Genomic DNA, 17,028 nt, shown 5'->3' on the forward strand with positions numbered 1-17,028 from the left:
ACTCAAGAGCCTGACAGATGCTTCCTCAGTTTTGCTCTGGGAGCGCAACATTACCAATACAGGTCCTTGCCCTTTGGTTTAGCTACAGTGATGCAAGTGTTTACGAAAGTGCTGGTAGTGTTAATAGCAGCTGTCAGAAAACAAGGGTTCTATGTCTATCCCTTCCTGGGTGACCTCCTTCTCCAAGTCTCATCCAGTGTCAGCCATAGCCTGTGCCACTGAAGCAATAAAGACACTGCAGAGCCACCGTTTTGTGAGTCAGTTACCAGTCTCAGCATATTCCCAATCTCTGAGTTACTGTCCTCTGCAAAGTTGCTTATTGAAGGAAAGGCTGGAGAAGCAGAGAAATCTTTTCAAAACAGCCAGCCTCTCCAGGAGAGTATGCATTCATATGCCTCTGTCTCATCCGGGATCAGTGGTCTCCCATGTGGATATTCTTAGTGGGTCGATGCTCACATGGGGGCATTATAGAGCTTTTCCTTATTCCTCTCTCAACTATCTTTTATCCACCCAACAGCAAAGGCATCTCACACCAGGAGGATTCTAGGGTCATTCACACAGGTTAAGGACTGTCCAAGGAAGACTGTCCAATCTAGTCCAAACAAGAGAGCAAGCACAGCATAAACTTGCGATAACTCAGGGCAATCCATATGGTGTCAAGACTCTGCTCCCATATTTTGACTTACCTCAAGTGCTAATCATGGCAAACAACATCTCAGCCATGTCATACATCTACAGACAAAGGAAACAAGGTTTGCAGTCCTTCAAAGAGAAGCTCACCTCCTGACGATTTGGGAAAAGGACAATGCGCAGTCAATTTGCTCCCAGATCCAAGGCAAAATTGAATGTTACAGCTGACTGGCTCATCAGGCAAAAGTTAGATCATCAGAACAGGAACTACACCTAGAGGTGTTTCATCTCCTGGTAAAGAAATTTAGTCTCTCAGTGACAGTTCTGTTTACCTCCTACCTAAATGACAAGATTTCAGTGTTATTCTTTTGCTGGTGGGATCACAGAGAAAAGGCAAAAGATGCCTTGTTGCAAAGATGGCCAAAAGGTATTCATATGCTTTCCCACCCTTTCCTCTCCTCACCAAAATGCTACAGAGAAGCAGCACTGGTTATTCTGGCATCCCCATTTTGGCCAAGGAGACCTTGGCTTTCTGATCTCCTTGACAGGGTACAAAGACCTCCCATCTGCTTTCCATCCAGAAGGGATATGATATTAAAATGGCCAGTTAATCTCATGCATCAAAATCCAGACAGTCTGAGCCTAGCTGCCTAATTCTTGAACAGAGCCTCGTAAGCCAACAAGGTTAGCCAGTACATCTACTAACTGAGCGTATGCCAGGATTTGATGGAGCTTTAACCATTGGTGCCAAGACAAGGGTCTCAAGTCCTCCCCCAACTCCTCCCCACCCCAAATCTGCATTGGTACCATAGACTCTTGAATTTCTTCAAAATGGACTCTGGCTGTTCACACTCGCAAAGAACAAGTTACTGCTTTGCCTTGCATCCTTTATGCAGTAGAGACGTAGTGAATCTCTTCTGACCCAGATGTCCAACATTTTTCTTATGACAGCAGCATCTCTACTACCTCCTCCTGCCCTGCATAAAGTTATTCTATGAGATCTTATCTGGTTCTCGGTGCCATTACAGACCTTCCATGTCAACCACTCACGAAGGTGTCCCTACTTTTTAATAATTAAATGGCTTGTTTTATGACTATCATGTCTGTTCACGGGGGTTTGGGGTTAGGAGCTCTTTTCCTGGAACTGCCACGCTGCACATTCCCTAAAGTTAAAGTGGTCCTCAGAATTGACCCTGGTTTCATACTAAAGCTTAGCTTCAGGCTCTATAAAAGCACAGGACATTGTTCTTCCATCCTTCTGTTCAGCTCCAGCCCATTCAAAGAGAAACTGTGGCATACTGTGGATGTCTGCAGAGCTCCTAATGTATCTATTCCAGGGGTCGGCAACCTGCGGCACGCATACCAAAGGTGGCACGCAAGCCGATTTTTACTGGCACGCTGCTGCCAGCCAGGGTCCTGGCCGCCGGCCCCGCTTAGCCCACTGCCTGCCTGGGTGAACGGAACCCCCGGCCGCCAGCGGGCTGAGTGGGGCCAGTGGCCAGGACCCCGCTGGCAGGAGCCGGCGGAACCCCAGACCAGCAGTGGGTGAGCCACTGCCGGTCTGGGGTTCTGTCCGCCACCCAGCTCAGTCCGCTGAGTCTGGGGTTCCAGCTGCCAGGCCCTTGCCAGCCAGGATCCCGGCCGTCTGCCCTGCTCAGCCTGCTGCCGGCTTGGGATACCAGCTGCCAACCCCGCTCACCTTGCTGCTGGTCTGGGGTTCCAGCCGCCTGGCCCCCTGCCAGCTGGGGTCCAGGACCCCAGCCCTGCTCAGCTCTCCTGCTGGCTTGGGGTATTGGCAGCCAGCCCAGGGCTCTGCTCCTGGCCTGGGCCCAGCGCTTTGCAGTCCTTATAAAAAATTACACTACAATTAGCTTAAAAACTTAAAAACTTTGTATATTACAGTAATGGTTAAAAAATGTATAATGTTAATAAATACATAATGTTTGATGACACAAAGTAGTTGTACTTACGTGCCTGTGCTTAATTCGTGTTTTCAATGATTTACCGTCTAAAAAAATCTCAGATGTCTCGCACCCCCGGAGGGTGCGTGCATCCCAGGTTAAGAACCACTGCACTAAACTGATAAGATCAGCATTTTAATTTAATTTTAAATGAAGCTTCTTAAACACTTTAAAAACCTTGTTTACTTTACATACAACAATAGTTTAGTTATATAATATATAGATTTATAGAGAGAGACCTTCTAAAAACGTTAAAATATATTACCGGCACGCGAAACCTTAAATTAGAGTGAATAAATGAAGACTCGGCACATTACTTCTGAAAGGTTGCCAACCCCTGATCTATTCACTGCACAGCTCAGGCCAGAAGGACAAAAGCTTTGTGCTCTATTATCCGGTGTCAGACTTCGAAAACATCCATTTCCAGATGGCTGAGATACCGTATATCAGAAATTTACAAATCAAAAAGCCTAGCTCCATCTTCCAATGTCGGAGCTCTCTCCCTCAGAGCCATGGCAAATTCATGGGCAGAAAGATCATATTCCTCATACAAGTAAAGCAGCCACCTGAGCAACTGTTCATGCTACCTTCAAAATTCTACAAGCTGAACATCCAGCCATCTGATGCTGCCTTCAGTAGACAGATGTTCTTCACTGTGGTATCCCAGTAACTATTAGGAAAAGGTTATCCTCTTTCACATCTATACATAGCTGAATGTTGTTGTTCTCCACCCCCCCATCCCCCCCCCCCCCCAAAGTGGGCACTTCTATGAAAATCTCAATGTGATGGCTCTATGGACATCATTACAAATAAGAATAGGACATTTTTTTCTGTCTTACCTGAACATTTCCTTTCTTGGAGTATTGAGGTCCACAGATCCCCCTGCCCTGTATGGGGTGTTAATTGGGAAAATATATTGAATAATAAATTGGCACTCAGTGTTTGTTTGTTCATTGAATTCCTTGCTCTGCAGGAGGGTTGTTCTCTTTTGTCTTAGATCTTAATTTTCCTTACTGATATAGAGTGCTAGGCTATGGAAGTGTCTCAATTGGCAGTTGTGGGTGGAGCCACAACTCCCCTGCCTCTGGTTGACAGGTTTGGCCTTCCTCTGGGGCTGCATAGAGCAGAGTGCTCAACGTCCTGGGTCTGGAGACCTCATTAGTCCATGAAAGGACAGTTTCAGGTAAGACATGGATAAATTTTCTTATTCCTTTGAACTACCCAGGCAAGCATAAAGTGGCTTTATAGAAACCCTCTCATGTTTTTTTTCCTTTATTGGTGCATGCACACTGCAGTCCTTCCAGACTACACATCTGTGTAAGAGAAGAAGGGAATATGTGCTTAGATGCTGTTCTCAATTTGGGTCTCCCAGAGATTTAGTGGGTGCCATGCACTACCTTGGATAAAGCTTGTCAGACTGACCATTTTGACCTGCATCACCTCAATAGTTGGATCTCCAGCTCTGTACCCCCAAAAAATAAATAAATAAAATAAAAGCCATTTAGAAACCTTTTGAAAAAATGCTGTTTTTTTCAGGGGTTACCTCTCCATGACCCCCAGCTCAAAGGACCCCAAATTTGGGTCACTAACCTTACCCTGCATCCTTCTGAGATGCACCAAATTTTCAAAGGAATCCAACAAAACAGGTTGATTTTAACTGACTTAGAAAGGTAGACTTTTAAATAGAAGTTGTGAGACAACCTTACCTGTAGTGGTGCTGCTGCACCACTTTAATAACAGAGACGCTTCCTGCCCCAAAGAGCTACAGTCTACGGGTGTGGATGTGTGCAGGGTTTGTGCATGGATTGGGGTACATTGGCAGAGCTGTGGGGTGCAGGGGGTTGGGGTGCACTGGGGGCAGGGGGGAATTTGGGGCTGCATGGTTCTGGTGCACTGGCAGAGCTGGGCGTGCCACACCTCCCTCATCTGAGCCCCCAATCTCCCTCACCTCCCCTACTTCCCATCCCCATTTATCCTGCTCCCCAAAGCCTCCCTCCCCTTGCTGCAGCCCCAAATCCCTTTCCCCTTATTCCCCCACTCCTCCACCCCTTAATTTCAAGACACTGACATTCCTTCAGGTATAAAAAGAACATATGCAATCGATGTTATTGAGTGCCAAACTTCATTCTCTAAGAATAGAACCAACAGTAGTTGAAAACACATCAGTTTGAGCCTTATCTTTAGCAAACACCTAAAGCTTAAACAAATATTGCTTATCTATTAAGCATGTGTTCCTGTAGGCGTTGTGTATGCTAATATAGAATTTAGCACACAGTTATAAATTTAGAACATATAAGAAAAGGCAGATGCCATTATTGTACCTGTTATTACTGGGCATGGCACTGCAGTTCCAGCACTATGCTGAATCATTAATCTCTCTTCTTATGGATAATTTAGCAAGTTATTGAGTTTTGCATAGCATAGAGCACCATCTAATATGCATGATTGGCAACTCTTTCTGTTAAGCTCCAAACTTAGAAAAATAACAAAATCCCACATTCTGGGTTTGCATACTTTTAGTATTCATTTTCCAAAATTCAGTAAGCGGATCATGCAGCAAGTTTCTGAGCCATCAGAACAAGCCAAGACAGGGAAGGGTCAATCAACATGATTCAACAATACTTCAGTTTTTCATGTCAGAATCTGGGAATGGCCTATTTAGTGAAATGTAGTACAAATAGATCATGAGCTGTTGCAAAATGTCTTGCATAATTAGAACTATTTTGAGATATGGGAAACTATATGAATTTCCAAAAACAGATGTGTGTTCTTCTATTTAGCTGGTTTTCTGTTCAACTTCTATTTAAAAGTCTACATTTCTAAGTCACTTAAAATCAGTGTAAGCATTCAAGCATGTTTAGTTATTCTCAGAAACTAAAGAGAGAGATAAATTCATGTACCTTAGTAGCCAAGATTATATTGTTTTCACTGAAACAGGTTTGGCAATCAAGAGCCTGTGACCCAACGTTTTTTATGTTAGTGTTCTTAGGAGTCCAGCTGGGCCTCAGAACTGTTCCTCTAAGAGCAAATTTCTTTTTGGACAAAGGATGAGGATGCAGAAATCTGAAGTCCACAAGAAGCTCAAATGTTGACTATGAGGGCACTGGGTGAGGTTATTGGGCTAACAAATATCTAAAGGTCACATTCAGCAGAATGCTCCAGCTGCTTTGTACCCTCCTACGTGATCCAGTGACACGGAGAAAGGAGATGCTTTGGAAGAGGAAGATAAGGCGTTTGTGTAGGAGCAAGTTAAGAAAGAGAAACTGAGGTGCAGGATTGGATGGAGAGACACGAATTTGGGGTACAGAGATAGATATGAGAGTCATCAGCATAGATATGATGATTGAAACTGAGTGAAGTGATGGGCCACCCAAAGAAAAGGTGTAAATCATGAAGGCGGGCGCAGAGAGCCCTGTGGCACTCCTATTGATACTGGGAGGATGAACAAGAAGGACCCACCAAAAGAGATGCTGAAGTAACAGTTAGAACATTAGGAATAGAACTGGGAGAGGACAGAATTGCAGAAGCAGTGGACAGGTCAAGAGTGAGATGCTGTGGGGACCTTGAGATTTGGCTAAGAAGAGGTCACTAGAGATCTTTGTGAGGCGGTTTTGGTGGAGTGAAGGGGACAGAACACAGACTGGCAGAGATCAGTGAATTTTAGGCAATAATTATAAATGACATATTTAAAGAGGTTAGAGATTAAGGGAAGGAAAGAGATATGGTGGAAGCGGGACAGTCTGGTGAATCCAATGGCATTTTACTGAGAATGGAGGGGTCCCCTGTATGCTTTTATTTAGAGAGGGAGGATCCAAAGAGTAAAGAGAAATTGAGGAGGAGGGAGATGTTGGGGTTAAATCAGGTTAAGAGGCAGGAGGGAATGGACTCATAGGAGCAGGGTGAGGGATTAGAAGTATTCAGCAGGTGAGAGCATTAATCCTGGAGGAGAATGAGAAGAGTGTTGGCACAGCTACATCCGTGCATCCCCACCCAGTCTAGTCATGGCCTTAGAGAAGGAAAGGAAAGGGGCTGGAAAGAGAAATCATGGGAAAGCTTGTTGGTCTTCTCTTTGGAAAAGAGAGCGAGATCTTGTATGGAACAGGAGGAGGGGGCAGGAAGAGAAGAGGATTTGTGAAGGGACTTGCATGTGGCAAATAGACAATGGATGTGATGGGCCTGGGAGCCAGTGACAATGGCAACATGATGCTGTTTGGCCAGGACCATTTTGAAAAAGAAGGATGAGCAAACCACCCTGGTGAAAATCTGCATGGTCTTGAGACTTTCTCCAGAGACAGTGGTATGGGAGTGGGAGCAGAGAAAACAGGCGCTGGCCAGGGCTGGGGGTTAGTAGGCTGATGATATGATGGGAAAAGGAGTAAAAGGGAGAGAGTGGACTGCTGAGATTTTACTGCAGCCAGCAGAGGCAAAGGAGGAGACAGCTGGGAGGAGGAAACTGATAGTGGCATGTAAAATATCTCCTATTTCCATAATTCCCTTTCTTCCATTAAAGACTGCTCCTGTTCTCTGCTGGATGTATCACTGCTCCTGTTCTCAAGACTGGAAAGCAATAAAGTGGGCTGGCCCACTATACAGATGAGTTAATTTTTATCCCATTGAGTATTCCCCAAACTCCTTCCAAATCTATCATACCATAGACAACAAGTAAGGAATGCAGACCATTATAGCAAAGAGATGCCCAAACACAAATACATGCAATGCAGTCTATATGGTAAACAGCTATCGACTGTACAAGACCATATAGCAAACTTGGGCTTGGTGTACATCACTATGGTCAGATTTTACACAGGCCTTATTTCATTTCCATCCTATGCATATTATTAATGACCTTGTGGGAGTTTGCATTTATCACTTACCCAATGAAAAAACAATTGCGTAAAAGGTTAACGGATCAGTTTGCTGTATCTTTGAATGCCTATTGATCTTTAATCTTATGATGTCTCATTTGCTATGAATAAAAAAAATGTTTTAATAGAATGATCCTTTTATAAAAGCAGATAAAAATGAAAAGACAACGGAGAATTTGTGGTAGTAAATTCCTAATGGCATCAAGCTGTCAGGATGTTTTTAAGATGTAACAACTTTGTTTAACCCAATCTCACTTCAGAGCCACGTAAAAACTGCCAGTGAAATCCAGATGATTGAGATTTTTGGCTAGCAGAACATAAATGATATGCAAAGCCAGGAAGAGGATAATCTATAGTATGGAAGATATGGAGAAAACCCAACACTTTACTGATGAGAAGCTCAGTGCTTAAAACTGATCATTGGAAAAGGCATTGATTTGTCAATTGTCTTTATTTGTTGCAAAAAACCCAAACAAACCTAATGGAACTTGCATGCGAATACTTTTAAGACCGTGCAGACATTTCTGTCTATTTTTAGCAAAGGATTTTAAATTATTAATATCATTTGAAATGTTTAATTAGTTTTGAGAAGCATTTGCATAAATTAAATGCATGAGGTCTGTCTGAGGAAGCTGTGGTAATCTCTGTCTCTGGATGTTTGTGGTTTTAGTGTATAGTTTAAAGGAAAGGATATATCAGTGGAGGAAAAAAGCATGTTCTTTTCCTTCTCCGCATGGCTAATCTTTAGCTGGAGGAATTATATGCATGTATTTGTTATGTTTGACCGAAGTAAGTGGCAGTGATATGGGAAACACTCAAAGATGGCAGGGGAATTCAGCTGGTTCCCCACATCCCCACAACATGGCATGGATTGTCCTCTTTTATCATTCCTTCTTTTGCTGTTGGTAGCTGCCAGGCTTCCTTCGTTGCTGGGGAAGACTGTTGCTTGCTCAATGCAACTACAGGGGGAGTATGGGTGCATAAGGTACTCTCTTAATTTCCTGTATAGGCTACCTACATTGAGGGTCACAGCTCAGGGGACCCCCTGTAGGGTTGCCACTCTCCTTTCCATGCGTATGAGTGGGATGTAGGTAAGCAGGCAGGGCATGGGTGAAGCCTTAAATCCACCCTCCCTCACCCATTTCACCAGCCAGCAGGCATAAAAAGGGAAGTCATCACTGTCTATCAAAAGGCTGCTACAGATGACACTGCTTCCCCAGGGACCACACAGTGACTCTGAGATAGGCGCTGCCCCTTACTTAGGGAAGATTGTATTCTTACAATCTAGCCCTAAATACGGTCTCACTGAAAAGAGGGAAAATTGAAAGAATTGAAAACCAAGGCTGAAAAAATCAGGAAAAGATTCCTAACAGTGAGATCTGTTGGGCTGCCAGCCACACTAGAACTGTAACCAAGTCCTAGGAGTCAGTTAAGACACTACAGCGCTACATCATTTTGTCCTCTTCACTGGATCAGGTGACCGGGACTGTCCAGGACAGAGAATAAGTCCCTCAAATTGATTCGAGCTGAAGCATAGACCATAGAGTAATTTCCCAAGGGAAGTCGTGGAAGCCACATTGCCGGAAATATTTAAACCTGGGCTGGGTGAAAGCACTTGGGAATTTACTGTCAAAGAATAATCCCAGTTCAGCAGACAACCTCGGGGTCTCAATTGTTGGCTCTGGTGGAGGTGTTTCCCTTACCGGACTGTAGCGGTGAGGGACACATGGTGGTGGTACCTGGAGGTTGTCATGCACCAGGTGCACAGAGTGAGCAGGATTAAAGCCCCTTTAAAAATGGGCAACCATTTTCCACTCACTGAGAGCAATTAGGCTGGTCAGAAATTCATTCCCCATAGAAATCAATGAGAAAGGCAGGCAGACTTGTGTCCGGGAAGTTTATCCTACGTATTTACAGTTTGGGAAGTTTTTAGGTTTTAGCAAATGTAGTTGTAAATTAAATTGTATTTGGTTGCCTTGTGGGCAGATAGGGTTCTGGAGTTTGTCACTGACCCACAGACCTCAGCCAAACAGATCTGGTTTTACATTGGTCTAACTACACTGACTTCCCTGGAGTTAGTGCAGCTTTAAACTTAAACAGAGTGGAATCAAGCCCAAATCAGCTTTGCTCCCACCACACCACTTCCCTTGGGTCTCTGTGCATCTCTGATCTCTGCCTCTCTGTCCTGGGTTCTTCAGGCATTTGCCTCTATTGCCCTGTGTGCTTCATCTCAGCTGGGATCTCTGGGTTGAAGGATTTTCCTGCGTACAAACTCACTTCTTTAATAAAACTCCCATTCCCTTTTGTCACAATTTGGCAGCCCTGTTAATGATTGTCTCACATTTTAATTAAAATGCAGCACTAATTACATACATTTAAAATAACCACACTATAGTCTACTCAGACCTGCATAAGCCCAGGCAGGACAGGGAAAGTGAGGTTGTTATGCTATATCCATTTGGTGCAGAAAGGGAAATAACCCCCAAAGCAAAATAATGGGAATGAATGCTTCTGCTATGTATACCCAGAGGCAGACTAATGTGAGATTCCCGCTGATATGCTGACCAGACGACTGTGTGTACATCACAAATGGACTGGCAGAACTGTTATCCAACCTGGTTATGGAGTCATAAGAACAGCCATACTGGGTCAGACCAAAGATCCATCTAGCCCAGTATCCTGTCCTCCGACAGTGGCCAATCCAGGTACCCCAGCAGGAATGAAGTCTCCAAACTTCATTGTCCTGAGAGACTTTAACATCCAGACAGAGTCATTCACATACCGCAGAGGAGCCCAGATGGTTTGGTTCTCCAGGCAATCCGCTGGATTTGATCAAGCTTGGTGTACATGTAGAGAGCACAGTAATTATGCCCTACACTATGGTGTCGGCTCCTACAGACAAGTGTCATATTTAATTTTCACAGCACAATTCTTCTGACAGTCTGGGAATGAACAGTTAAGGGACACAGCACTTCAATCTTGCTCATATTTCTTTTTCATTTCTTATAACCCCATGCAAGTTACAGCTCTCCATACAAACTAAACTACACACACACACCCTTTATCATTTCCATAAATGGACATAAAATTAAGAATATATTACAGGGAGACCGTTACATTTCATTTCCATATCATGGAGCCTGTTTCTGTATGTTTCTTGGCCACAGTTCAGGATCTGGGCCAACAGCTGTTTCTTTGATTGAAAGCGTGTCCCATTTGTTACTCAAGTGTGGAATTTGGGAGTCTTCATAGACCATTACCAGTGAAAATGGCTGCTTTTTTCTGTCTGTGCCTGGCTAGGAGATTGGGACTGTTTCACTCAGCTGTGACCCTCTTCTCGATAACCCACATCTTTAATTCATCTAGACTGGCTAGTGGCAATGTGCTGTATTAGGCTAAGCTTGCATTCATTTAGCAGTTGAAGCAAGTTCACATATTAAGTGGGCACGACACTGACACATTATCTTCTGCAGTGGATGTTTGTTGGCTTCTAGATGGAGTTTAACATAGATTTTTAATTTAGAAAGCCATAAATAGCGTGGGGCTTGACTATCTGAGGCCTTATCTACACACACACACTTGAACTTATTTAATTAAATCTATTTAAAAACACACAACTGTAGTTAAACTGGTGCAAGTTTGTGGTTAGCTTAGACCTGAGAAACTGGCTTTCGGTTTCTGGGCTACAAGCACATTGAGGAGCTGGAGCTGAAAGGCATCTTAAATTTGGAATACACTCCCTCCCTTGGTGTGATATAGCCTGAGTCTGTTGATGTTCAAGGAACACAGCAAAGGCCATTCTGGGAAGAGCTAAAATGTGTGAGATGGAGGGAGCTGGGGGTGGGAGAATAGAAGGATGTGAAGTTGGGTTATGTTTTTTGCAGAAGGGCTTGGTTTGATGGGAGCTGTTGCTATTTCTCTATTGTTTTGTTTCATTATAATGGATTGTATTTTGCATGTCATCGAGGCACCTAGAAACTAGTATTGTATATTTTCAGTAAGTAAAATAACTATGCTTCCCCCACCCTGTGAGCTGTTGGGCAAGAATAATTTATCATGCAACAGAGAAAAACCAGTTTGTCACCTGTTGTAAGAACATCTTGTTGCTTGCATTTCTATGTGTATCTTTGGTATTTTTAAAGGTTACTGAAAAAGCTCTTTTTAAAAACAAAATAAGAAAGGTAATACTACCGTATTCCTACAGTATAGCATTTTCTATCTTTGATATCCTGCACATATAACAACAACTTATTCCTTACAATTCATGAGGTAGGTATTTATTATACCCCTTTTGCAGATGGAAAAATTGAATACAGGGGCTAGAATCTGCATTCAGTTACACTGGTATAAATTGGAAGTGACTCCAGGTGTGTTATCTGGATTTACAGTAGCATAAGATCAGAATCAGGCCTGGAGCACTGAAATGATTTGCCCAGCGACACACAACAAGGCAGTGGCTGAGTTGGGACTAGAACTCTGGAGTCTCCTAGTCCTGTGCTCAGTCCGATAGACTACATTTCTTCCTAAAGCGCCCTCACAAATTACAGAATATATGTATATATTTAAAATAAATACATGTGATAACACAACTTTAATCACCTTCCACATCCTGCGTGTGTATTTTGTCTACAATGGCTAGTGACCCAGAAAGTACTGCAGGCAATGGCTCTGCCTGCATTGTAGCAGGGTTTAGGACTGTCACTAACTAATGCAAGAGAAGCACCGTGCCCTGAACTCGCGTCTCAGCAGTCTCATCTTTAAGCACTTTACTTATTTATAATAATAGTAGGAGCAGAACTTTTACCTTTTTAGCTTTTCCCAGAAGGACTGAAAATGAACAAATCGCAACAAGAGAGCAAAACATTTCACTTTCACGCTGCTGAAGGTTTGAGATGAAAAGGACCCAAGCGGGAACAAGCCTTGTGTTAATACAATTATACACCTACTGGTGATTATAGCATATGGCAGTCTTCACACCAAAGTACTTGGGTCTGAAAGGCACTATTTGTTGCCTTCACTTCTTTTATCCTCACTCAGTATAACCTGTTTATCATGGCTTGTGATGCATTGTTGTTTGCTCACATCAGTATGTCAGCTCTAAGGTAAGCAAAGCAAGCTTGATGATGCAGGTGGTACAGATGGGTGACCCTCAACAGAAGGAGAGACAGTGGAGTTAAAAAGCTTCACACGAGCTGTAGCTCTGGCCCATTGTTTTTTGCAGTCCCTTGCCCTGTATTGCCATCAGAAAGCTGTGGGTTAGAGACATGAGAGAGCACTCTGCACTCGTGAACCTCAGGAAAGTTTATTTAAAATCAACAGTGAAATGTCTGTCAGTCAAAAAAAAAAGTGAAATAATAACAATAATAGTGAAATAAATAGCACAGCAAGTGAGTTCTCTACGCTCTTCCTGACTTTTCTTGTCCTCAGCCACATCAAATTTAGGAACTAGGGCAGCTTCTGGGCTTGCATTTCATCCCGAGTAGAATGCAAAAGAATGGAGTCACTTGTTTGGTGGTTTTGAATCATTCGTGGAGGGCTGACAGTAATTGTAGCTCAAACATTGTTATTCTATCAGCTTGGCAAAACGGTCATGACAATTTACCAGCTCAGGCACGAAGTCTTCATCACCTAGTTATCAGGATGATGATAAAGGGCATGATATTTACTCACCTGTCAAAAAATATTATACAGCTTGAGGTGAGCGAACCAGTGGAATTTTGTAGGGCAGGGTTATATTAACTCGAACCACAAAGCTTGTCCGCTGGTTTGTTAAGGAACTTTGCAGTGCTCCTGGATGCTACAACCTTAGTTGTATTCTACACAGACAATTGATTGCCTCTTATTTCTGTCCTTTATCCTCCAGGAAGATGACGTTACCCGTGACAGTCGATTCAATTTCAGTGGTTATGGGATGGGTCACTGTCTCCAGGTCAAAGACGGCACTGCAGTCAAGGCCAATCCTCCAAACCCCCCTCTGGCGCCACCAAAGGATTCGGAGTCCATCAAAAAGAAGTTTGTTGACCGTGCAAAAAGGATTGATACGATATCCCGAGCTGCGTTCCCACTAGCCTTCCTCATTTTCAACATCTTTTACTGGATTACGTACAAAATTATACGGCATGAGGATATTCACAAGAAGTAGGCAACCCTCTGGGGTTGCTGGGACCTTATAGCCAAAGTGATTTGCTTGTAAATAAACCATGAAATGTCTTTCTGTCATTTGGACTGAGGATTTTTTTTCACCCATGCTACTGAAGAGAATAAGACAAAAAAATGGAACGGAAGAAAAAGCATAGGAAAAAAGTGACTGATTACCAAAAAAAAAATGCCGTGGGACCATGCAATACGGATCCCCTTACATACACTCAATATTGTTCTTCCAGATTCTGCATTGATCAGACATTCTTAAACAGGGCCAAATTTTACTCAACAGTGTCACTAAGATATTGAAAAAAATAAAAACAACCGACCAACCTGAAACACCTATTATGGGACTGTAATGGCTACAGTACAGTGAGTTATAAGAGGACCAAACTTATTCAGGATAATGCTGCCTTTCTATTTGAAACAAGTCTACTGAGCTACATTCCATTAAAATGTCTGTAGTTAGCAGTTCACCACGAAGTCCTTTTGTGCGTTGTCACTGATTTCTACTAACAGGGAAAAATGATTTATACTTTAATATCCTTGTGGGTGTGCATTTTAATATTATCTTGCTTTATTAGAATTGTAATTTTGGGGTCAAACTTGTGTATTGTGCTATTTATTTGATAGCTGACACTCATAGAAACCAGTTAAACTGCCCATTTTATTTTTGTTCTAAGAGAGTGCACTTATTTCATTTCATTTCTGCTGTTTTTACATGCAGCTTGAGGTGCCAAACTGTATTTTACCTATTGTGCTACTCTGTACCACACTATTTATTGAGAACTTGTTTCCTGGCTGGTGTAGCTCAGTTTAGCATTGACTTTCTGTTTCTTTCTATTACTGCTCTCATTGTAGCTGCAACTGATAGCTCTGTAGGTAAACACAACTTGTTTACAGACCTCTAATTTATATCTTTACTCAAAGTGGCGATCATTTTAAATATCATTGACTAACCTAAGAATTTTAAAACTGTACTGTGATTTTCATAACCTGTTACCTTTTGGTGCCAGAGCTACATGGTTCAAATCCTTGCTACATGTTTTAAAGTAGGAAAAAAAATAAAAAATTGAAATAAAAAAGGTATTTTTGCTTACACAGAAAAAGAAACTGTAAGATAAAACATAACAAGATCATTTAAAATTTTACACTTGCCGTAAAAGCATTTATTAAAAAAGTTATTTGTTCAATTTCAATAAAGCTAAGTGTGCTACTAATTTTTCTTTTCTTTTCAAGCTCCTTTTTCATTCGGGATAGTGCTATTTGCAATAAAGGCCAGCTTCTCAGCCACGCCAGCAGCGGAAAAGGGACTTAAAGCAGCAGCTGGGGGAACTCTAGGAAGGCCTACTTTAGTCCTCCTGAACTTCCTGCTCCCACCACAGCAGAGGAGGCACTCCAGGGCAGGCGAGGGGGTGAGGATGGATCTTAACACACTTCCAGCAATCCTGTTTGACTGAGCAGAGCCTTGAGGGCTTTTATCCATCAGCACAAGTTATATCAGCCCTGTAGTGCCTTTGGGGAGAAGAGTGCCACCCAAGGCAGACCTCTGTATTGCAGGGTACAATGGGAGGAAAAGGAGACCCTTCCCCCTGATAACCTGTAGCCTTAGGGGAAGGTACAATGAACTACAAACCAAAAGCCTCTTGGCTCTTATCTTCTCCAAACTGGTCTTAATATTTCTGTGCACTTCACAACCTTCATCAACTAAGGCCTCACATACCCCTATCTTAGGGACTATTACTTGCCCACTTAACAGCTAAGATAACGGAGAGGTTGGATGTGGTCAGTGCAGGCAGACTGAGAATAGAAGCCAGCTCACTCACAGGACACACCAAGTCTCATCCATCCAGTTTGCCACACTGCCTGTCAGAGGAAATGGCCCAGATTATGTACTTGTGTAGCCAACAGTAACAATAAGGACCTTTGTCCCTCTCTAGTGGCTAGACTACGTATAGAGGTTAGTGAGTCTGCTACAGCCCCCAGGCTAATAAGCATTAATTTTTAGGTCAGATAGTAGCAGCTCATGCTCAGAGATTACAGGTTCGTTTTCTACAGCCAACCCAAACAAGGATGTTGTTACACTTAGCTATTCTCTGTCTAACCACTAAACCATGTCTGTGTTCCCAGAGCCAGGAAGAGAACCCAGGAAACATGATTACCAACATTCTAATTCACAAATAGTTATGTAACTCAGTGATAAACTGTATTGTCCGCCGCCACACACACACAAACACACACTCTGGACTTGCCCACCAGATACTCCTATGGTTGAAGTGGAAGAGGTCTCTAAAGGTTTAAATGTATCTAAAGGTTGTGGCTTCAAACATGACTGATGAATCATGGGGATAAAATATGTAAATGAACAGGAGGATGCTGGAATAATTGTCAAAATTACTTTTTAATTGCACAATTATATTTTGAGATGAATGAGGATATTGTGTTTATTTGTTATATTTGTAGTGTTAATATTCCAGGAAATGGGAGTTAATGTCCTTTTAAGAACTAGGTGGGACACACATTACAGGGATAGTTTAAGAACACTGAAGGTGAACTCCTGGCCCCACTGAATGGGAGTTTTACCATTTACTTCAAGGGGGTCAGGATTTCACCCTGACAGCAGTGGGCAGAAGATGTCGCCTGTATGTGCAGAGAGTGGAAGATCCTGCCTATGCAAAAAGGTCAGAACTTTAACAAACTCATCTTTCCAGAAAATGCACTTCAGTCTCAAAGGTGTGACAGCGTTGAGGGGCATGGAAGTCTCAAAACATTGCAAATGAGCTTCAGAGCCTGTTGGTGACCAGTATGCATCCAGTCCAGTTTAGTAGAGATTAAAAATTACTCCCATCAAGTGGATGTTTGGTGGTCCCTATCTGAGATGAGTTTGGTGGGTCTCAGGTCCAGCTGCCGTAGCACAAACTCACCAGCACACTTTGCACTAACTGGCTGTTAGTGGTTAAACAACTTCTTAGCAGATGTTCCCAAGATTGGGAGAACTCTGAGTGGGAAGCTTGCTTTGCTGTTGCCCTGCAGATAAACCAAGGGCTTCATTCATTACAGCAATACAAGCTCTAAATCTCTATAATTTTTTTAAAGATAAAGTGTATGGGTATAAGGAAATTAATTGCAGACACACAAATTAGCTCATTAAGTAATTTACATATCTGTCATATGGAGCAGCACAAAATGTGTCAGTTATGCTAGAAGTTGGGAGGGAAAGACAGCAGCCTGTTTTGTGTACTCCTAACCTCTCCCACACCAAGGAAAATAAAAACCTACGCTTTTACTTAAAAAGTTCCTGGTAACATAGAGTTGCCAGCAGCAAGACAAAAGATGAACCAGAAAAAATGGACCATACCGATTAAAAAAAAAAAAAAACGTGTCAGAGGACTTACCAAACAAAGAAACAATGGTGGCTCAGCATCAGGAAC

At 42.7% G+C, this 17,028-nt stretch overlaps 1 protein-coding gene across 4 annotated transcripts in view; it reads left to right on the forward strand.

Moving 5' to 3' along the window:
- GLRA2 (glycine receptor alpha 2) overlaps window positions 1–14,653 on the forward strand; it is a 162,573-nt gene extending 147,920 nt beyond the window's left edge. For all 4 annotated transcript variants that reach the window (XM_007070507.4, XM_007070506.4, XM_037900672.2 and 1 more), the window contains one exon: window positions 13,320–14,653. In XM_007070507.4, the coding sequence (XP_007070569.2) occupies window positions 13,320–13,598 (279 nt within the window). In that variant the 3' untranslated portion in view covers window positions 13,599–14,653. The remainder of the gene's footprint in view (window positions 1–13,319) is intronic.
- The last annotated feature ends 2,375 nt before the right edge of the window (window positions 14,654–17,028 follow it).

Source organism: Chelonia mydas, chromosome 1 (assembly GCF_015237465.2).
Source record: "Chelonia mydas isolate rCheMyd1 chromosome 1, rCheMyd1.pri.v2, whole genome shotgun sequence".
Lineage (NCBI taxonomy): Eukaryota > Metazoa > Chordata > Testudines > Cheloniidae > Chelonia > Chelonia mydas.